This window comes from Nematostella vectensis, chromosome 3 (assembly GCF_932526225.1).
Source record: "Nematostella vectensis chromosome 3, jaNemVect1.1, whole genome shotgun sequence".
Lineage (NCBI taxonomy): Eukaryota > Metazoa > Cnidaria > Anthozoa > Actiniaria > Edwardsiidae > Nematostella > Nematostella vectensis.
In genome coordinates, this window is record NC_064036.1 from 5,392,882 (window position 1) to 5,415,488 (window position 22,607).

A 22,607-nucleotide genomic window follows, 5' to 3' on the forward strand; every position below is an offset into this window, starting at 1 on the left:
TTGGGTTAAAGAACATTTTGTTTTACACATACGATTTTGTGATTATGGTCCTAAAAAATTCATTTCTTCTTTTAGGTTCTTTCTGGAAATAAAGATCGTGACACCGTTGAATTTAATTCAGTCGGCAAGATCTACGCCCGTTATTTGCGTTTCTACCCGAAGACATGGTTTGCACACATTTCAATGCGAGTTGAGGTGTACGGATGTCGAAAAGGTACGGTCCAGTTAGACAAATATCGAAAACTATATGCGCAATCCAATCTATATTGAAGGATCTTCGTTTACATTTTTGTATGGTATAGGTTTCGTAGCCCCACCTGTGAAATGTGCTGCTCCGCTTGGGATGAAAGACAAATCAATCCCTGACAAGAGCATCACTGCCTCCTCAGAATGGGACGCCAACCACTCCCCAGACCGGTCTCGCTTAGACACTGCCCGTCAGGACAAGAAAACTGGCGCATGGTCTGCGAGACACAACAACAGGGCACAGTGGCTACAGATTGATTTTGGAAAGGCCACACAGGTAACCGGAATCGTAACACAAGGTCGCAATGATTCCAATCAGTGGGTACAAGGTTACAAGCTCGAATTCAGCCAGGACAACATTCACTTTGAATCTTACGAAGGTGGAAAAGTCCTGAAGGGAAATAGCGATAGAGACAGCAAGGTTAGCCATATCCTAGAGCCCGCTATCATTGCCCGATACGTGCGTTTACGACCCCAGAGCTGGTATGGACACATCTCCATGAGGCTAGAACTGTATGGCTGCAGAAAAGGTACAGGATTTGTGCATTGAGATTTATATACAATAAAGATTGAAACGTTATTGAATTATGGACCTTACTTGACTGTTTCCTCATTCTTATTGTGGCATAGGTTTTAATCCTCCCCCGAAGATACCATGCCACGAGCATTCTCTTGGCGTTCAATCGGGGTTCATTAAAGATTCACAGATGTCAGCCTCGACCATCTGGGATATCAATCACGGTGCTGAAAATGCGAGGCTCAATGGAGAAAAAATCGGTTCAAAGACGGGCGCATGGTCTGCGAGGTACAATAACGCAGAACAGTGGCTCCAGGTAGACCTCGGTGAGCTTTCTGAAGTTTACAAGGTCGCCACCCAGGGCCGACAAGATGCCAATCAATGGGTGAAGAGCTACACGTTGGCGTACAGCCGTGACGGGGCACTCTTCCAATACTTACCAAAGGTAAAGTTATCATAAGAAGATTGGGTTAAAGAACATTTTGTTTTACACATACGATTTTGTGATTATGGTCCTAAAAAATTCATTTCTTCTTTTAGGTTCTTTCTGGAAATAAAGATCGTGACACCGTTGAATTTAATTCAGTCGGCAAGATCTACGCCCGTTATTTGCGTTTCTACCCGAAGACATGGTTTGCACACATTTCAATGCGAGTTGAGGTGTACGGATGTCGAAAAGGTACGGTCCAGTTAGACAAATATCGAAAACTATATGCGCAATCCAATCTATATTGAAGGATCTTCGTTTACATTTTTGTATGGTATAGGTTTCGTAGCCCCACCTGTGAAATGTGCTGCTCCGCTTGGGATGAAAGACAAATCAATCCCTGACAAGAGCATCACTGCCTCCTCAGAATGGGACGCCAACCACTCCCCAGACCGGTCTCGCTTAGACACTGCCCGTCAGGACAAGAAAACTGGCGCATGGTCTGCGAGACACAACAACAGGGCACAGTGGCTACAGATTGATTTTGGAAAGGCCACACAGGTAACCGGAATCGTAACACAAGGTCGCAATGATTCCAATCAGTGGGTACAAGGTTACAAGCTCGAATTCAGCCAGGACAACATTCACTTTGAATCTTACGAAGGTGGAAAAGTCCTGAAGGGAAATAGCGATAGAGACAGCAAGGTTAGCCATATCCTAGAGCCCGCTATCATTGCCCGATACGTGCGTTTACGACCCCAGAGCTGGTATGGACACATCTCCATGAGGCTAGAACTGTATGGCTGCAGAAAAGGTACAGGATTTGTGCATTGAGATTTATATACAATAAAGATTGAAACGTTATTGAATTATGGACCTTACTTGACTGTTTCCTCATTCTTATTGTGGCATAGGTTTTAATCCTCCCCCGAAGATACCATGCCACGAGCATTCTCTTGGCGTTCAATCGGGGTTCATTAAAGATTCACAGATGTCAGCCTCGACCATCTGGGATATCAATCACGGTGCTGAAAATGCGAGGCTCAATGGAGAAAAAATCGGTTCAAAGACGGGCGCATGGTCTGCGAGGTACAATAACGCAGAACAGTGGCTCCAGGTAGACCTCGGTGAGCTTTCTGAAGTTTACAAGGTCGCCACCCAGGGCCGACAAGATGCCAATCAATGGGTGAAGAGCTACACGTTGGCGTACAGCCGTGACGGGGCACTCTTCCAATACTTACCAAAGGTAAAGTTATCATAAGAAGATTGGGTTAAAGAACATTTTGTTTTACACATACGATTTTGTGATTATGGTCCTAAAAAATTCATTTCTTCTTTTAGGTTCTTTCTGGAAATAAAGATCGTGACACCGTTGAATTTAATTCAGTCGGCAAGATCTACGCCCGTTATTTGCGTTTCTACCCGAAGACATGGTTTGCACACATTTCAATGCGAGTTGAGGTGTACGGATGTCGAAAAGGTACGGTCCAGTTAGACAAATATCGAAAACTATATGCGCAATCCAATCTATATTGAAGGATCTTCGTTTACATTTTTGTATGGTATAGGTTTCGTAGCCCCACCTGTGAAATGTGCTGCTCCGCTTGGGATGAAAGACAAATCAATCCCTGACAAGAGCATCACTGCCTCCTCAGAATGGGACGCCAACCACTCCCCAGACCGGTCTCGCTTAGACACTGCCCGTCAGGACAAGAAAACTGGCGCATGGTCTGCGAGACACAACAACAGGGCACAGTGGCTACAGATTGATTTTGGAAAGGCCACACAGGTAACCGGAATCGTAACACAAGGTCGCAATGATTCCAATCAGTGGGTACAAGGTTACAAGCTCGAATTCAGCCAGGACAACATTCACTTTGAATCTTACGAAGGTGGAAAAGTCCTGAAGGGAAATAGCGATAGAGACAGCAAGGTTAGCCATATCCTAGAGCCCGCTATCATTGCCCGATACGTGCGTTTACGACCCCAGAGCTGGTATGGACACATCTCCATGAGGCTAGAACTGTATGGCTGCAGAAAAGGTACAGGATTTGTGCATTGAGATTTATATACAATAAAGATTGAAACGTTATTGAATTATGGACCTTACTTGACTGTTTCCTCATTCTTATTGTGGCATAGGTTTTAATCCTCCCCCGAAGATACCATGCCACGAGCATTCTCTTGGCGTTCAATCGGGGTTCATTAAAGATTCACAGATGTCAGCCTCGACCATCTGGGATATCAATCACGGTGCTGAAAATGCGAGGCTCAATGGAGAAAAAATCGGTTCAAAGACGGGCGCATGGTCTGCGAGGTACAATAACGCAGAACAGTGGCTCCAGGTAGACCTCGGTGAGCTTTCTGAAGTTTACAAGGTCGCCACCCAGGGCCGACAAGATGCCAATCAATGGGTGAAGAGCTACACGTTGGCGTACAGCCGTGACGGGGCACTCTTCCAATACTTACCAAAGGTAAAGTTATCATAAGAAGATTGGGTTAAAGTACATTTTGTTTTACACATACGATTTTGTGATTATGGTTCTAAAAAAATCATTTCTTCCTTTAGATTCTTTCTGGAAATAAAGATCGTGACACCGTTGAATTTAATTCAGTCGGCAAGATCCACGCCCGTTATTTGCGCTTCTACCCGAAGACATGGTTTGGACACATTTCAATGCGAGTTGAGGTGTACGGATGTCGAAAAGGTACGGTCCAGTTAGACAAATATCGAAAACTATATACGCAATCCAATCTATATTGAAGGATCTTCGTTTATATTTTTGTATGGTATAGGTTTCGTAGCCCCACCTGTGAAATGTGCTGCTCCGCTTGGGATGAAAGACAAATCAATCCCTGACAAGAGCATCACTGCCTCCTCAGAATGGGACGCCAACCACTCCCCAGACCGATCTCGCTTAGACACTGCCCGTCAGGACAAAAAAACTGGCGCATGGTCTGCAAGACACAACAACAGGGCACAGTGGCTACAGATTGATTTTGGAAAGGCCACACAGGTAACCGGAATCGTAACACAAGGTCGCAATGATTCCAATCAGTGGGTACAAGGTTACAAGCTCGAATTCAGCCAGGACAACATTCACTTTGAATCTTACGAAGGTGGAAAAGTCCTGAAGGGAAATAGCGATAGAGACAGCAAGGTTAGCCATATCCTAGAGCCCGCTATCATTGCCCGATACGTGCGTTTACGACCCCAGAGCTGGTATGGACACATCTCCATGAGGCTAGAACTGTATGGCTGCAGAAAAGGTACAGGATTTGTGCATTGAGATTTATATACAATAAAGATTGAAACGTTATTGAATTATGGACCTTACTTGACTGTTTCCTCATTCTTATTGTGGCATAGGTTTTAATCCTCCCCCGAAGATACCATGCCACGAGCATTCTCTTGGCGTTCAATCGGGGTTCATTAAAGATTCACAGATGTCAGCCTCGACCATCTGGGATATCAATCACGGTGCTGAAAATGCGAGGCTCAATGGAGAAAAAATCGGTTCAAAGACGGGCGCATGGTCTGCGAGGTACAATAACGCAGAACAGTGGCTCCAGGTAGACCTCGGTGAGCTTTCTGAAGTTTACAAGGTCGCCACCCAGGGCCGACAAGATGCCAATCAATGGGTGAAGAGCTACACGTTGGCGTACAGCCGTGACGGGGCACTCTTCCAATACTTACCAAAGGTAAAGTTATCATAAGAAGATTGGGTTAAAGTACATTTTGTTTTACACATACGATTTTGTGATTATGGTTCTAAAAAAATCATTTCTTCCTTTAGATTCTTTCTGGAAATAAAGATCGTGACACCGTTGAATTTAATTCAGTCGGCAAGATCCACGCCCGTTATTTGCGCTTCTACCCGAAGACATGGTTTGGACACATTTCAATGCGAGTTGAGGTGTACGGATGTCATAAAGGTACGGCCAGTTAGAGAAATATCGAAAACTGTTTACACAATTCAATCTATATTGAAGGATCTTCAAGACACCTTAAAATTTCATAGCCCCCCTTTCATTGTAAACATTTTTTGATGCCCCCCTCCCTCCCTTACGACCTCAATTAACAAAAGTCTGGAAAATGATTACTGCGAAGTTGCCCTCCTTGTCCGAGTTGATGCTCCAGTCAAGTTCAACATTATTTCAGAGTCTGACATCTGTTCTTCACAACTTTTTTTTTGCATGTAAATCATGCAAAATGGTGCAGGGTTGGTTTATTTTCAAAATCCCCCACCCCTCCCCCCTCAAAAGTCAAATGGTCCGCCCATTGACGCCTGTGAAGGAGTATACATTTGTATATATTTGTTTTTGTTAAGAATATTTTTCCGTATAAAAAGGGATGATGTCCAACGTATTAAACAAAGTATGTATATCGTTTTGTGGATTTGCAGGCTCCACCACTGTTTAGAAGTGTATTTCCATTTGTTAAAATAAACTGTGTCGGTAAATCCAACTGTTATATACTGGAAACTGGAAGTATCTATATTATGGTTTAGAAAGACAACTAGTATTAAATACATTGGTCATTTGGCTTAATATTTAATATGCTTTGTGCCACAAACTAGATCATATCAGTAAAATATTAAAGCTGAAAATTATGGCTCCTAAAAATTTCAGAGCTCCCCCCCTCGGTGTATTTGATGAACACTGCCTTAACGGATTAACTTTCAACAAAGACACCAGAAATCACACGATGAAACTCGTATATATGTAAGAGTTAAACACCGAAGACATAGGCAGCTCGTCTTATCTGAACATGCAACAATTACATACACCATCACTATAGGTTCAGGTGGTGGTGACCCTAATCTTCCGCCGCCGTGCTCCAAGAAACATCTTGACATTGGTGTTGTCATGGACCGCTCCGGTAGTGTTCGCAGACACAACTTTGACAAGGCAAAGAAATTTGTAGAACGTCTGATCGACCACCTGGATGTCGGTTCCAAGAAGACACGTGTTGGTCTCATCGCATTTAACAGCTTTCCATCGACTTACCTGAAGTTTTCTCAAACCAGTTTGCAAACTCCGGAAAGAGTTCTCAAGCAATTAAAAGGTAAGCATCACTTTGTTTCATGCACAAATTGTACATGCCGCACACGCCAATTGTTCTTCTAATAATCTACATGCGAGGGGCCATTTCAGATCGCCAGCAGAATGTTAGCAATTTATTGCTATTTTCTTATACCAAGGCTTACATAAAAGTTATATAAATATAGTTACTGTATGTATACAATAAGTTCCTTCCAGCTCTATGCGGCCTGCTTACCTTTCGAACCGCTACTTTGGCAACTTAGATCTTAACCAATCAGGATCATGGATCATGGACTTTCTTAAAAAGTATTGATGGCCTCTCTAGCGAGCGTCGGACTATTTCACGGGCTTTGTATTAGCATATGAACGGAGTAAGAAGTGGAGGCGGAGACGCAAGAGTTTATATGCGCCCCCAGGAGCGCCGCGTGCATGTCAGTTGGAAGGAGACGCCAGTCTAGGAGGAAGAGAATGAGCGGCGTTTTGTTACTTTCTTCTTCCCTTATTTCATTTGCTCCCTTCTCTGTTTGCGTAAACTTTGCACTGGTTTACGTACGCCGTGTAACTATCGACGCATCATCGCCAATGACGCGGTGTAACTATCGCAGCATCTTCGCCAATGCCCCGTTTCCCAGATGATGGAATTTGAGCGCGAGAGAGACTGTCATTTGACAGGTCGAAGTTTAAAGCAGTCTTACAAATATTTTCAAAATTACCGCATTTTAAGTTTTATTGTAAAACAGCAAAAAATTTAAAAAATGCTAGATGGTTGCAATGCCCTTTTTTCGGGCTCAAATTCTATTATTTTAATAACTGCCCATTATTGCTTTCTTCCCGGTTGATCCTTTCAAGTCTCTGATGATTATATTTTGCTTAGCCATCCGTTACACCGGTGGTGGAACACGTACAGACCTAGCCCTTGAGGAGGCGACAAAAAACCTGTTTTCTTCAAGAGGTGGCGACCGCAGCGATAAACCGAACGTGCTGATAGTGATGACCGATGGTCAGACCAACACGAGAAGCAAACCCTACGGGACGGTGCTGAAGCCGCTACTGGTAAATAGGAAACCAATGACGTTAACCCATTAACCCCTCAACCGGTCTATACTGGCTTTTTGTAGTACACACAACAACAAAAATGCAAAATAACCACAACGAGATAAAGCTGTTTACGCATCAGTCTAAGGGATTTTAATTAAAATTCTCTTGAAGATACGCATCTATCCAGGACGATAACATCTATTCTGTAGGCACATAATTGCAGGTTCCTTGACAATCGAAAAAGAAAATAGCAGAATCAACTCTCTCAATAAAACGCGCAAAATTCCACATCTAGGTCCGAAAGAAATCAGCAAACACAGTTCAAGACAAAAGTAGATATCTTTATTCTGATCCTCCAGGTCCATTTCAATTGTCTCAAAACACAATGTCCACTCCGTGAAGGCTTGTGAAACCATCTTGCTGCCATTACAGATTGCAAAGTATTCTGGGAGATCCGTCTTTTCACCCCAAAGCCAAACAAATCAATTCATTCAGACCCAGAATAGCAGTGTAAAAAATGGAATAAAATTGGTCTAAAAAAAGACGGCATTTAAGAGAGCTATGGTGATTCATTAGAAATATATTTTCTTATCCAGGCAAAACCAGAATAAATGCCCATGAATCCACTCTTGCTTGCAAATATCTATAAGCAGAGCACTTAATTATGCCGCAATAGACTTGATGATGTCCTAAGACACTCCCAATATGCTTATAGTTGTATTTTTTTATTTAAAAAAAAAAGCAACCATCAATTTGTGCTCGCACAGCGACGAGGTAGTAGAGATGGGACCGCAAAGCACAGCTTGGATAGCGCTGACTAAGTGCAGCAGTCTTTAACTTTGACGGGCTTTAAAAAAAACTAAAATAGGGGGAAGGTATCTGTTTTCGGCATTTTTTTTGTTGTGTGTGTGTATTCAGCTAAAAAGAAAGCAAAATAAATGTCTTTCAAAAATTGCTTGCGTAAAACAAACCTACTCACGGAAGAAATTAAAAAAATCAAACAAGTAAGCTATATACTTCAGTCGTAAGTTTACCACCGTGAGCTCGGCAGGTGATGGGGTGATCTGATCATTTCTTAGTCTCCTTCGCAGCGCCCAGCGGTCGGAGCCACAAAGCGCTCCCCGCCCGTAGGGATTGCTCAGATTCGAACAACATTCCTTTCCAATTGTATGTACATCAAGATGATGTCAAACGGCTAAACCAATCAAATGCCTCTCCATTGAACAATGAGCCAATGAAAATACCATTGAACTGTCATTCCTGTTTTAGCGCGAAATCATATACTCATCTGAGAAAACTTCAGCTGAGAATTCCACAAATTCAAAACAGATGAGCGCCATTGTTCCCAAATAATGGATAGCGATGAATATCACTCCAAAGAAGATCCAAAACATCGACAACGATTGTTTTATTTTTTGTAAAGAGATAATAATAGGGAAGGACAAAATCTATAGGTATTCAAAAAATCGAGAATCTAAAGGCATTGTTTGTTTGTAAACCATGCAATCGTACTCGGCAAAGTTTCAAAGAGCAAGAGATAAACTTCAGTCTGTACAAAAAGAAATTAAAAGTGCATTCAAAAGAGAAAAACCGAGAATCAAGCGTCTGCTTAGCGCTGCAGGCGATGGGAAAACACCAAAAGCTTCGAAAGTGTTGCAATTTCCTGTCGCAACGCCATCTTGCGCTTCTTTCTCCCACGATGACTTCGAGAACGATTTAGGATGCTGGACCCCACAAAACTTGAAAGGTTTCACTCCCTCAAAATGGGTTTCTTTCGCCCTTGTCAACAAGTCCAACAGTTTGGTCTTGTGTTTCCATCATTCCCGCATCTCACAGGGATTACTAGCACTAAACAAACAAGTGTCCGTTTTCACGCTTCTTCTTTGAATGATAATACACGGATCGTGATTGGTTTTCTTGCCATGGCGCGAACAGTTCTCGAAATATGGTACCCAAAATTTGATTGGCTAAAAGCGGGAAAGGAATGTAGTTCGAATCTGAGCAGCCCCTACGGGCGGGGAGCGCTTTGTGGCTCCTACCGCTGGGCGCTGCGAAGGAGACTAATCATTTCTTTTGTATGGGTTAGATCTGGAATAACGGCGAGTGTTGTGCGCCCCTTGTAAACAAATTTGCAGATAAATGAAAAAGTTTTACATTTTGAGTATTATTATCTATGCCGGATAGCATAGATAAGATTGGGGAGCTTTAGTATCAGTTGAGTGTTATGTCATATTTATGCTCTTTTTAATTATGACAAGCCATATCGTATTAAACAGCAGGATGGCTATTTGGCCCTTCAACTACAGTTCTCCCCTTTTTATTAATGTCCTTCTTATTGATTTTGTTTTTAGAGAAAGGGAGTGAAAATCATTGCGGTTGGGGTCGGGTCCAGTATTAAAAGATCCGAGCTCAAGCAAATCGCCAACGGCAATGCAAATCACGTGATCAAGGTCCTCAAATTCGACGACCTGTTGCCGCACCTTCCCAACGTACTGCGCGCGTCATGCGTGTGATTGCGGCTACTCAGCAGAAGAAGTAAGTCTCTATGAACCAGAACTGAGCGTTTGCTAATTTGATTTTCATTTTTTTTTCTTCTAGAGGAAGGAGGAGTTATTGGGGGGGGATAGGGGTTTTCGTTACCAACTCGTCAGATACCAAATATACGGAAAATGGTTTCGGCAGAGTATTTCTTTACTAGTGTTGTCAGGGGCGAACTAGGTCAAAGTGCATGCGGGAGGTTTATTGTAAGGACAAGCTTATTTTAGCGAGCATGGAGGTACTCGAGCTCGTTCTAGGAGGCAACGATCAGACGATTCTTCCTTGACTAGGGGTTGTCTTCACGAAGCCAACAGAACTTACTCGATAGCCTCCACAGCAAGCTGTTGTTATAACAAGTGCAATATGTTCTACAGTGAACTCCTACTTATACTGACTAATTAATTATTCGGTAATAACTGGTTTGACTGCTGTAGGAGAGGTGATGCAAGAAATGCAAGTGAATGTTGATCTAAGGGAACAGAACAATTTCACACTTAAGGATTACTATAGTAAGAATCCGTCGATGTTTGAATAACAATCAATTGACTAGAAATAATCATTATATAAAATACTACAGAATAATGGGCTGAGGGATACGTTTGGCTTGTTCGAAATGTCTGTGAAGTAAATATTTATCTAAGGTAAACGCTAAACTGGTTTTGGCATAGGTCACACTGCGCATGACCTGTATGACTAGCAAGTGCATACTTAGTATTCAGAATGAAAGGTGAAAAAAGGTGATAAAAGGTCAATATTGAAATCCGGTGAGCGAACTAGGATTTCTAGAATATTTATTTATGAGATGTTGTAGAATAGTTGCACAACACTAGTTAAAAAAATAAAACAAATAATATTAAAACCGCTACGATTAAACTTCATATAACCTTTCAGAGTTGATAGATTTGTTCAATTCTTTATATTTTTATTTTTCCAAATGGTTCGTATGGACCCTATAAAACGCGCGAATAGCTCAAATCTGTAATATTGAGGCATCTCGGTCAACCTTCGGAAAAAAGGCCCGGGTCCAGTCATTTGTGACGTAAAAAGAGATGTCAATCAAATTATATGAAAAAGTATATGCGCGCGCTAAACTGGTTCCCGTCTTCATGTCTTCTTAGTTATTGCTGAAGATTGTTCCCTCTACACGGGTAAAAATACGACCTTTATTTTCAACAATACCAGACACCGAATAAAGCGTCAACAAAACATGGCTTCTCTCGAAGAACCCTCAACTAACTTCGCGCCTCCGGGCATTGTGGGTAGGGCCCACAGGCAACCCGCGCGCCTTACAATTCTAAATAGTGGTCGCCGGACCGACCATACTCCCCCCCCAGTGAGCTGACACGGCTCACGACATCTCAGGAGGATTCGGCGCTCTCTTCCAGCAAGCACACCTTCGCGACCGGTCGGATCAACGTGCCGCTGGGTGTCTTGAGCTGCACAGTGCGTACCCGACCATCCTTCCGAGGGAACACGGCAGTAACGCGCGCCATAGACCAGTGTGACCTAGGCGAGTCCTCGTCTTTCACAATCACAAGGTCTCCCACTCTCAAGTTCGTCTCTTCCTTGTTCCACTTCTTCCTGACCGTCAATGTAGGCAGGTAGTCCTTCCGCCAGCGGTGCCAAACCATGTCTGCAATGGTTTGCGACTACCGCCAACGCTTGCGACTATTAACTTCCCGCTCTTGAAATTCCCCAGGTGGTGGGTTGGGGGAAGCTCTACCTATCAAGAAGTGGTTTGGCGTGAGGGCCTCAAAATCATCAGGATCGTCGCTTACGGGCGTAAGCGGGCGACTGTTCAAGACTGCTTCTGCCTCGACCAAAGCAGTGTTAAGTACATCCTCGTAGAGAACACGATCGCCAATCACCACCTTAAGAGCCCTCTTGACTTGTTTCACCATCGACTCGAAGACACCACCCATATGCGGGGCGGCCGGTGGGTTGAAACTCCAGGTTACACTTTCCTTCGATAACTCATCCGTTACTCTCTCTTGGTCTATTCGTGCGAGAGCTTCAGCAAGTTCCCGCAGCGCGCCGACAAAGTTCGAACCATTATCAGATTGCATCAGGCGGGGATTTCCACGTCTCGCTCGAAACCTTCTCAAGGCGAGTATGAAGGCATCGGTACTAAGATCGCCAGCCAACTCGACATGCACCGCTCTCGTAGTCATACAAGTAAAGAGACATCCCCATCTCTTCTCGGTGACTCGTCCCCTCTTGACAGTCATCGGACCAAAGTAGTCGACTCCGGTACTACTGAAAGCAGGTTCACACATCACCAATCTGCTACCCGGCAGGGAGGCCATTAGCGGGACCTTAGGTTTGGCTCTCCGTCGTTTGCACAGCAAACAGTCTTTGATCAATTTTCTCGTCAGGCCCTTCCCGCGAAGTATTCAGTATTCTTGTCTCACCAGCGCCAGTGTGTGCTCTCTGCCAACGTGGCGATTACGCTGATGGAAATCCTGGGCAATCAGAGAACTCAGGGGGTGCCCCGATAGTAAGACGATTTGGTGCTTCTCCTCGAAAGATACCGGTGCATCCTTTAGTCTCCCGCCAACCCGAATAACCCTGTCTATTAAGACTGGTTGAAGCGGAAGAATGCGGCTGTGGGATGCAATGGGTTTGCCGTTTTGAAGCGCGGCATATTCATCCGGGAACATTTCCAGCTGAGCAATACGACATAGCTCTAAGCGTGAATCCTTCATCTCTTCAGCAACTAGGGTCTGCAAGTCAGCTTTCAGTGGAGCGGCCGTCTTTCTTGCCTTACTCAGGAGTATCGACTTGAAGCGAAGACACCACCCATATACTCGCACCAGTCGCCCGAGGGTCGAATACCTCTTCCACTTCACATCAAGGGGTGGGGCACTGACACCAGTTGCCAGGACGGTGGCCTTGACTTCGAGATCGCTTTCTTCGACCGGCTCTGGTTCCGCACTTGGCCACTGGCAAGGCGGTTTGGCAAGAAAGTCGGGTCCCGCAAGCCAACGCGAATCAGGGGTCAGGTCTTGCAAGGCTACACCTCGTGTGCAGTCATCTGCTGGATTGAGCTTACCGGGTATGTGACGCCATTCATCTGGCTTGCAAGAGCCGAGTTTCTCTGAAACTCTGTTCGAGACATAGGTGCTAAATCTCCTGGTGGTGTTGACAATATACTGCAGGGTGGTCTTGGAGTCGCTCCACAGATGCACAGCGTTAATGGGGAGATCAATCTCGTTGATCACCTTCTTTCTCAGCCTGATTCCGACGACTGCCGCTTGTAGCTCGAGTCGTGGGATGGTGAGAGTTCTCACCGGGGCTAGCCTTGTCTTTCCAAGAACAAAGCTCACAACTACTTGGTCACCAACCGCTGCTCGCAGGTAGGTAACGGCACCATAGGCTACGCATCACAGAATACGTGAAGCTGGATGTCTTGGGCGTCTCGCAGATGGAAGCCGTACCACCGTGGGGCCTGGATCATCAGCGGCGTCTTCAGCCCGTCCTTCCACGACTTCCAGATGCTTCGCAGCTCTTCGGGAATAGGCTCATCCCAATCAATCTTACAGCGCCATAGTTCCTGTATGATGAGCTTGGCCTTGACGACGTACGGGGCCGCAAGGCCCAGGGGGTCAAACACGCTACTCGTAGCACTAAGGACTCCTCGTTTTGTGTCGGGGAACCTATCTTTCAACGGCTTCAAGTAAAGCGTGTCTTGCTCGAGACACCACTTTACTCCAAGGGCTCTCTCTTGAGACAAGGTCTGTAAGTCCAAGTTGACCACGTCACAGGATACCTCGTCAGACGGAAGGGAACGGAGCACTTTTCGGCTGTTAGATACCCACTTGGTCAAGCGAAAACCACCAGCCGCTACTGCTTCAATGAGCTGGTTAGCGACAGCTGCCGCCTCGTCTTCCGACGGCCTTGAAGTTAGGACGTCGTCCATGTAAAAGTTCCTCTTTATCGTATCCAGTACATCATCGGGAAACAAACCAGCTTGATCTTCTGCTGTCTTCCGCAGTGCGTAGCAGGCCGAGCAGGGCGAGTCAATGGCTCCAAACACATGAACTGCCATACGGTATACATCAGGGATTCTCTCTTCGAGGTTCCTCCACAGGAATCGGAGGGAGTCTTGATCCGCTTCTCGGACCTTGACCTGGTGGAACATCTTTTCAATATCCCCCATTATCCCGACCTTGTTGCAACGAAATCGGATAAGTACACCTACTAAATTGTTCAGCAGGTCTGGGCCCGTCAGGAGACAGTCATTCAATGACATATTGTTGTACTTTGCCGCCGCATCGAAGACTACGCGAAGTTTTCCTGGCTTGTTGGGGTTTTGAACACCATGATGAGGGAGGTACCACGTTCTGGGACCTTCGATTGCTGCTTCGACCTCTGAGAGGTCTGGGTGTAATGCTTACCTCGCTTCCTGCTTTAGAGAAGGAGTCGTGTAGTGGTGAGATCGCTGGGATACTCATCCGGCTCGGTGGACCAATGTTCCCTCTACACGGGTAAAAATACGATCTTTATTTTCAACAATACCAGACACCGAACAAAGCGTCAACACAACGTGGCTTCTCTCGAAAAACTCCAACTAACTTCGCGCCTCCGGGCATTGTGGGTAGGGCCCACAGGCAACCCGCGCGCCTTACAATTCTAAATAGTGGTCGCCGGACCGACCAAAGATGGCTGTGTGGTTTCAAGTTTTACCGTCAACTTTATATCTTAACCTGGTAGTGAAATGATTATTTAACTTTAGGAAACAAATCTGCAAAATTTAGCAGATCTTTCGTAGTCTAAACATTGATTTTGCATTGTGCGCGCGCGCTGCATTCGTAATCAAGAATGGCGACATTCTCACGAGCGCGCGCTGTTTTTGAAACCTACAAAACGATATTTTTTTTTTCGCATATAATTCTCTGCTTTAAGTTATTCTTCGCTTCATTGTGGGTAGCATTGCCATAGAAACACTTAATAGCCAATATTTTGTGGTATTGCCGTATCTGAATTTTAAAGGATTTAAGGAAAATACTTTGCTTTAGAATTTCCCGCCAAAACTTGGAATTATTCACTCGATTTAATCACAGGCGTCCCAAGTTAAGAGCGCTTCGATACTAAAGTTTATATGGACAAAGAAACGTATTAAAAAAATAAAAGAATTGCTAGTGGATTTTGGTGTATAAAAAAAGCTGAGCCGTTTTGAGAGTTCACAAGAGAGTCCGTTAATACCTAGAATCCCGTAGGAAAAGGCAACAGGCTAAAAACAGATCGCCACGATAAAACTGAGAATTCGCTGGCCAGTTTTGAAGAAAATATCCAATCCGAATCTATGCACGCCAGGCGATGCAGCAACTCATATTCTTTCATTTGAGCCATCGCTCCCACGAAAACACGCCCGCAACATGGAGAAATATTAAAATACTGTTACATCCTACGAAACTTGCATTCGTATCCCACCGCGGCTGGAGCGGTGGGTCCCTCGCCGAGCTCAGCAGCCCGGCCTCCGCGAAATTGCTCTTTCCCTGGTGGGGACGGTAACGTAACATGCCCTGGGCGAGATATTGCTGTGTCACGTTGTCAAAATCCATCCGTGCCCACCAAATTTCAATCAAATTCAATTCCCTTTTCAGAATTTGAAAGTTTATCTATGTTTTCTTTTGGCTAGTTTGATATAATGGAAAGGTCTTGAGAACTTTTAACTAACGTTTATTTTCTATTGTAGGTCGTCGCAAATTCCTTCTTGTAACTTGGCATAAGATGTTTCAGTAGACTAAGCTTTGGCGTGCTAGATATAGTATAAGGTGTGTAGTTTAGCGACAGTTGAAATTGTATTAATGGGTCCCTACCTAATGACACGGCCGAGTGTCATATAAATTCTTCCTCAATTCTTCCTCAATCAAAGTGAAATACCGTTGTGCCTCCCACCCTAATAAAGAGACCATAAATCCATTTTAATGTTCGTCCTCCCATAAAATTTCACTGTAATTATATGGGGTTTGAAGTGTTTTACTATAACTGATTATGATAGAAGAAGGGAAAGCTTTGTATCAGGAGCAATAGCGTATGAATAAAAGGTGCATTGGGAAGTTGTTTCGTGTCTTAAATTTAGAAACTTTGTCCCAGCCGTCCCTGGCTTTTTTTTTCGGGTTTCATGTGTTGGCTCAGCTTCTTTGTTGTAGAAGATTCGACGACACCCCAAAGAAATAGGAGTTATGCTAGAATTTTGTACCACCCTCGAACACCCCCGGCTACTTTTTAGAGATTTCCCCAGGGGGGAGGGGGCATATAAATCGATTGCTTGATAAAAGTCGATTCTTTAAATTGTTCTCTATGTCAAACCCAGTCCCCTCCCCCCTTCTAAATCACAATCCCCCCACCCCCCCCCCCCCCCCATACACACACACACACACACTTTTTGGGACCATTCTATAACGATAAGGTAGATAAGGAAGAATATTAATGATATACTCTATTTAATGCAGGCTTATTACACCATGGTGAAACTTCTGTTATAATATAGAAATTATGCATTTACAAAAGAAAACCGTAGAGCAACGCGATTTGTCTAACACGCCGCCATTTTACGCTCCCGCACATAACCGACTCACTCAAAGAATACATTTCAAACGTCTAATTCAAGTAAGGGACTGAGATGTTTTCAATAAACTTCAATTGTAACTTCAATTGAGAAGTTTTCGCGACATAAAAAGACGTTTTGCGTTTAAGACTCGGACGCTAAGTGCTGCATGCAAAAATGTCAAAAACAATCGATCAGTATTCACAGTGTTAGCAACTATCTTTAGATGTATCTAAAGTCAGGAAATGTTGGTACTATCCGGCGCATGCGCACACATTAATGTGCGCCCCGTCCAATGTATAAAAGCCCCATAACTATAACATGCTTTTACAGTTTTGAATGAATGTTTTAACAACAGATTTGGTCTCAAGGTTTAACTAATAGGCGACTTGCTCTTACTGATCAAGGACTTATTGGGTGGCAAATTCAAGACAAAATAAACAGAAATGACTGCGCCCGTCGGCCCGATAACGAAGAAAAAAAATAAGGGCGTGCGAGTTTGCTTGTTAACGTCACGTATCTGTCACGTGATCTGTTAGTGCAAGTCCCCTATTGATATCTTAAGTGACTCAAAATTTATTACACCATTTCTCTAATGTGTTTCCATGTGGGTAGCATCCCTCTATCAAAATAGTGACTGTAGCTTTCAATAAACCTTGATCTTTATACTGATGACCCTGGGTAATCCATGGACGAGGACCGCCTTTGTGACCAATGAGGAGCCATTTATCCCCATAATTCGTAGGCTGTAGAGGTTCAACGGCTCCCACACTCTTCAATGCATCGTGCGCATCAGTGACATGTTTCTGCCCACTATCTCTCACGGCGATCAGCACGAGTGTGTTGGGCGGAAGGGAGTCGATGTAGGTGGCCATCTTACTTCCGGCGAGCTCATCAGCCCATGTGTCAAATGAATGATATCCAAGGTAGCTGCCAGTCATTGAAAAGGCAGCAACGTGGTGTCCTCTCCCCTGGAACGGCGGAATGAATGTTTGCGTCTCAGCATAGCAAAGCAAAGTGAAATTTACGGTTGAAAATAAGGTTGCACTAAAAAATTCCTGAGTCGTAACCCTTAGTGATTCATGGGTAATGTATAAGTAGCTCAATCCTGGTTTCTGAATCCAAATGGATTGATTACATGCAGAATGATAAACCTGTGTGTGTGTTTTTTTTTTTTTTTTTTGCCCTAATTTGCCTTTTTTAGGGGCTAGTTTCTTTAAACACCCGAGAATTCTCGGGCCCGAAAACGTCTTTAAATTTGAAAAGCTGACTAATTCCTATAAAATTTATGATATCTGAATTTGTTGAAATATCGTCGTCAAAAATCGTATTTTAACACAAAGATTCATGTGAAGGATGATTCTCTTTATGGATTTATAGAATTTGATATTTCCCGAACTTCTCGGGCCCAAAAGTCAAATGGCTTAAACATTAAGAAAGTTCTCGGGACCTCACAGTCACCCGATACTTTCTTGATAACTTTTTGGCTTCAAAAATAGCCCTATTGAGCGTAATCATTTGGAATATGAACCATGAAGGAATTCAAATTGTTCTAAAACATGAAAGCGGTTCTCAGAAAGTAAAACAAGCGACATTTTGAGCAAAAATGCAAAACGAAGTTTTCGGGCCCGAGAATTCTCGAGTGTTTCGAGAAACGGGCGCGGGGGCGTAGCAGAGGGAGGGGCACTGGGGCACGCCTCCTCCCCAATACTTTAAAAAAAATATAAGAAAATGACCAGAAGGGGCGTGTGCCTCTTCCCCTCATATTTTCTTGATGTTTCTTAATTGCACCCCTCAAATATTTCGAGGCCTGCTAAGGCACTGCAGAGTGCATCCTTATTCAAAACAAGTGTATCATACACATCAACATAATCAGCACAATCATTATGGCTATCATACTTTTATATTTAATGATGACCTCAGACCCCACCTCTGAACACACGCGTCTTATAACACTTTGCTCCCAACCCTTTTAAATATTCTCAGAAGAAACTGCTCTGTAGTTTAGCATTCATAGTTATTCTGAGTAACATTATACTCACTTTTCAAATCCAGAAAACTAGAGTGGTTTTCATAAACACGTTTACTTCAATTCTCACTTTCCTCTTTCCCGTACAAACACCATTGTGGGTGTATTAATTAATGTCTTTGGTTTTCCCTTTGTTTTTGCTTGAAACTTTGCTTAACGGGCTTATGAAAACTGCTCTGTATAAATGTGTTACATTACATGGGAAATAGAGTTCTTTGACAGAATATACGTTCTTTTACCCATTTGCAGTAGTTAACGCCATTTACTTCAATCTTGCAAATTCCGTGAAAATACTCTTGTGATTGCACGTAGACGGACATGAATTTTTCCTGAGAAGAGTCAAATGCAATGCAGACTTGAGTTATAAGAGTAGCAAGAGTAACCAGAACCATCCCCTTTCGTGTATCGTTCAAACATCACCATCATCAATCATCTCAATTCAGGCATGTACCCAGGAATTGCTGGGGGGGGGGGGGGGGGGGCGCAGTCATAGATATCATACGGAAAAAGTATTTATTTTTTACGCTTTTTCAATAAGAAATTACCAACATGTTTGCGGCAAATGGAGGAGGTGTGCGCGCCCCCCACCCCCATGTGTACACGCCTGCAACAGTAGCCTAAAAACAACACCATGGTATCATCATAGAAGTTTGAGATTTGTGATAGACTCTTCGAGTGCTCCATAACTACCTATCAGAGCAACACAAGAGCTGACTCTCGGCAAAAACCCCCAGAGGTCCTTCTTGTCTTATCGGGGGTACCCCATGGCTCCATACTGGACACTTCCCCATTTCTTGTATTTTTCAACTACCGCCCAACCCTTTTGGTGACAGAACAAAATGCTTCCGAGATATCAAAGAGGGGGTGGCGCATATCTGCTCTGCGATATCGAACAATTATCAAATATAGTGTAAGAATCAGCGCATTGACTAAAACAAATCTAAATGCGGCGGGTCATATCAATCATGAGAAACAAAACCTCAGTTACCATTTTACAAGCTACAAGATGCGAAGAACGTGTACTGAGTCTTCTCAGTACTAAAGGTATACTGATGAATGTATTGATTTACCTAATCATTGACAAAGAACTTGGACCATCAAAGCAAACAGCTAAACAAAATTTCAGGCTTACTAAAACGGTGAACATCCAGTATGATTGAACCAAGAGTTACATCCCCTTGTTGCGTGCATCTCGCTCTAGTTGTTCGTAGGCCTGTAACCCCCCCCCCCCCCCAGTCAGTAATACGAAACAGAATACCTCAGTGAAAATTAACCGAAATTTTATAGACAACACAAGTCAATATCGTTGTCACAATACTGTTAAAAGTTTGATATCTACAATGGCAAATAGAAGTCATTTATTTGCTACTTTCTACTTACTTCGCAAACACCTAAGCCCCGTGTAGTTCTTTCCACATGTGCACCTGTACGGCTCTTCGTAACCAATACGGCAAACTCGGCCTGACGGACAGGAACCACTTTCCAGGCAGGTATTCTGTGGATCAACAACTATACATAGCTGGCGGACGAGGGGGCTTGATGGAAGAGATAGCATGGGGGGAGGGGGGGGATCTCCTATATCTGATGAATCCCCAAACCAACAAATGTTTGGTATAGATCAACGTCCCCTCCCCTATAGACATCTTTTTTATCTTATTAAATCTTCCCTTCTCCTGTCAAAGATCTATAAGACGCCCTGTTAAAATTATTTTTTTCATTATAAAAAAGGGAATTCCTGTATAATTTCCCTTACTTTGACCAAATGTGTTTCGCTGTGCAAACAATGATTGAAAAATCAGTAGTAAAATACTTAACAACGATAGGTGGTTGGTTCGAGTTAATGAAGGAAGGGTACTAAAATGTAAGTATTGGTGTATACCTCGTATGCATGGTAGGTAAAGCCCTCTCTTGGTACGAGGTCGTCTGGGTGCTGGGCGGCGTCACTGTCACTCAACTCGCAAGTGAACTCCAACTCATCAGACCCAGGTCCCACGTTGTACGAGAAGCACTCGGGCGAGTCGAAGCAATATGAACCACACGCGCCTTTCGGAGACACGGTCATGTTGGTCAGCAGGTGTCCACGTAGCGCATGCCCAGGTAAAGGATACAAGTGCGTGAGGATTCGACACGGGGAAGACGACAGCACTTGTGTAGAAATGAAAATTATTATAATTGCGAATCGAAACAAAGAAGGACATAATTTGCAATAGCAGAGAAGAAAATTCTAACAACGTAAGTTTAATAACAAATTTCTAAACATGTTTTGACGTTTTTGAAGGGAACCTCGTATAAGCAGGAACGCCTTTCTAAGGCGGGACCAGATTTTTGTAAAATCTGGGCCTACCCAGATTTTACAAAAAAAATATACCGATAAGCGCCCAAATAATCACACACAAACAAGCATGTGGCGATGATAGAAGCACCTGCTTTGGTAGCGTTAAAAGAAATCTTACGAAGGACCGATCAGTACGGGGTACTGTCATTTAATTTGTACATTGGATTTGTAAGATATTAATAGCCTAGTTGTTTGGGATTAAACGTTAGAGCTTAAGTCGAACATTGCAAGTTTGAGATTATATTTATGTCGGCTTGGGTTGTATTCATGGCGGCTTGTTGTCACTTGGGTTTGAGAATACTTTTTTGCCTGTTACGCGCGCCTTAGTGGATTTGCAAAGCAATGCTACACTAGCAAGCACACGTACACATATTGCTAAAAATTGAAAAAAAAGTTTGATCTCTGAACCACACCATAAGCGTTCCTGGGCAGTTTGCTCATTTTGTGTTATTGAGTGTAATTTGGAAGGGGGTTTTTATTAATAAGAATGTCCGAAAACTCTGGTTGAACCTGGGCTTCCCTTTACAGGCACAAATTTTTACTTGATGCTTGGGAAAATAAATCTAGATATTACAAATATTCCACCCGGAGTTTGTCTGCTCGCATTAGAAAAGGTTACCGCGATAAAACTTCACGAACACATTGTTCTGTGCACTTCCATTCTTCATTCGAACGAAAAACGTTTATGGTGGAACAGTTCTAATCAGGACTAAAGTTAACACGAACGGCGAACGTACGCAAGTAGATATAACTACCAAGACGTGATTTTAAAGATACTAATCCGTCTTTTAAGTTAAAAAATTAAGTTTAAAAACTTAATTTCCTATCTCACTCCCTTTGCAGTTAAAAAATATAAATACAATACTCCTTACACCTAGATTACAATTAATTGTCTGTTAGGCTTATGCGCTTATTCATCAAGCTCTATAGACATCATCTGATATTAGGGAGAATAATAATATATATCATCCCGAAATGAATGAACTGGAACTTACAAAAAAGCCAGGTTACAGGTTACAGTGACAAGCATCTTACCAACAATTCTTGAATACACGAACAATGATACAAACGCGACGACAATTTGGAGAAAAGAAGTCAGCTTAGATTTCCCACTTTTGAACTTGTGCATCCTACCTACATCGGACAATTTATTCAATGTTCCTTCCTTTAGGTAATGAATTGTTTATCACCTCTTTTTTTGGACTTAATTGTTAGGAGTTTGTTTATAATTTTTGGGAAACGGATGCCATGGAAATATTCATGCACCCAAATGATTTATTATTCCTAAAGCCTGGTTTCCACATAGCCGTAATAGTTCTAAGGGTCGTAACATTCGTCTGCAAAAAATTCAAACACGTAATTTTTTTAAGTCCGATATTCTGAAGTAGAAATAATTTGGTAAAATATTGTTCTTGGCTATTAGATTCTTTCCACACTTCGCTATTTTACCAAAATGTTTTCAACCCAATATCTACGGTGGCCGATATGGACAAAACATCATCATATTAAAAGTAAAGCACATACAAATTTAATTATTTGAACACAAACTTAATAATTTGAACGCAAACTCAATAATTTGAACACAAACTTAATAATTTGAACGCAAACTTAATAATTTGAACACAAACTTAACAATTTGAACGCAAACTTAATGATTTGAACTCAAACTTAATAATTTGAACGCAAACTTAATAATTGAACGCAAACTTAATAATTTGAACGCAAACTTGATATTTTGAACGCAAACTTGATAATTTGAACTCAAACATAATGTTTTGAACGCAAACTTATTATTTCGAACACAATCTTAATAATTTGATCGCAAACTTAATATTTCGAACACAAACTTAATAATTCGAACACAAACTTAATTTTTTG

General features: G+C 42.9%; 3 protein-coding genes across 3 annotated transcripts in view; 1 reads left to right on the forward strand and 2 right to left on the reverse strand.

Moving 5' to 3' along the window:
- Positions 1-15,874, forward strand: part of LOC5512761 — a 37,645-nt gene extending 21,771 nt beyond the window's left edge. The window contains exons 24-40 of the mRNA XM_048725471.1: positions 76-214; positions 303-776; positions 877-1,208; positions 1,304-1,442; positions 1,531-2,004; positions 2,105-2,436; positions 2,532-2,670; positions 2,759-3,232; positions 3,333-3,664; positions 3,760-3,898; positions 3,987-4,460; positions 4,561-4,892; positions 4,988-5,126; positions 5,992-6,258; positions 7,111-7,289; positions 9,626-9,809; positions 15,511-15,874. Coding sequence (XP_048581428.1) covers positions 76-214; positions 303-776; positions 877-1,208; positions 1,304-1,442; positions 1,531-2,004; positions 2,105-2,436; positions 2,532-2,670; positions 2,759-3,232; positions 3,333-3,664; positions 3,760-3,898; positions 3,987-4,460; positions 4,561-4,892; positions 4,988-5,126; positions 5,992-6,258; positions 7,111-7,289; positions 9,626-9,787 — 4,527 coding nt within the window. The 3' untranslated portion in view covers positions 9,788-9,809; positions 15,511-15,874. The remainder of the gene's footprint in view (positions 1-75; positions 215-302; positions 777-876; positions 1,209-1,303; positions 1,443-1,530; positions 2,005-2,104; positions 2,437-2,531; positions 2,671-2,758; positions 3,233-3,332; positions 3,665-3,759; positions 3,899-3,986; positions 4,461-4,560; positions 4,893-4,987; positions 5,127-5,991; positions 6,259-7,110; positions 7,290-9,625; positions 9,810-15,510) is intronic.
- LOC116618474 lies at positions 12,206-14,064 on the reverse strand. The gene is made up of 2 exons (XM_048725474.1): positions 13,207-14,064; positions 12,206-13,117 (listed from the first exon to the last, which is right to left on the reverse strand). Exons 1-2 carry the CDS (start codon positions 14,062-14,064, stop codon positions 12,206-12,208), a joined length of 1,770 nt encoding a protein of 589 aa, XP_048581431.1.
- A 370-nt stretch (positions 15,875-16,244) lies between the features above and the next one.
- On the reverse strand, positions 16,245-21,920 carry LOC116618466. The gene is made up of 5 exons (XM_048725144.1): positions 21,765-21,920; positions 20,274-20,539; positions 19,774-19,889; positions 18,634-18,721; positions 16,245-17,336 (listed from the first exon to the last, which is right to left on the reverse strand). Exons 1-5 carry the CDS (start codon positions 21,856-21,858, stop codon positions 16,935-16,937), a joined length of 966 nt encoding a protein of 321 aa, XP_048581101.1. The 5' UTR covers positions 21,859-21,920; the 3' UTR covers positions 16,245-16,934.
- Between the last annotated feature and the right edge of the window lie 687 nt (positions 21,921-22,607).

What these genes read in the sequence shown, in the direction of transcription:
- LOC116618474 (XM_048725474.1), bottom strand. Translation starts at nt 14,064, where the DNA reads ATGTCATTGAATGACTGTCTCCTGACGGGCCCAGACCTGCTGAACAAT. An exon ending in CCCAAGACATCCAGCTTCAC is followed by an intron (nt 13,118 to 13,206) that starts GTATTCTGTGAT and finishes GTTCTTGGAAAG; the next exon opens with ACAAGGCTAGCCCCGGTGAG.
- LOC116618466 (XM_048725144.1), bottom strand. Translation starts at nt 21,858, where the DNA reads ATGCACAAGTTCAAAAGTGGGAAATCTAAGCTGACTTCTTTTCTCCAA. An exon ending in GGGCTTAGGTGTTTGCGAAG is followed by an intron (nt 18,722 to 19,773) that starts TAAGTAGAAAGT and finishes CTCTTCTCAGGA; the next exon opens with AAAATTCATGTCCGTCTACG. An exon ending in GCGTTAACTACTGCAAATGG is followed by an intron (nt 17,337 to 18,633) that starts GTAAAAGAACGT and finishes CCGCCGTTCCAG; the next exon opens with GGGAGAGGACACCACGTTGC.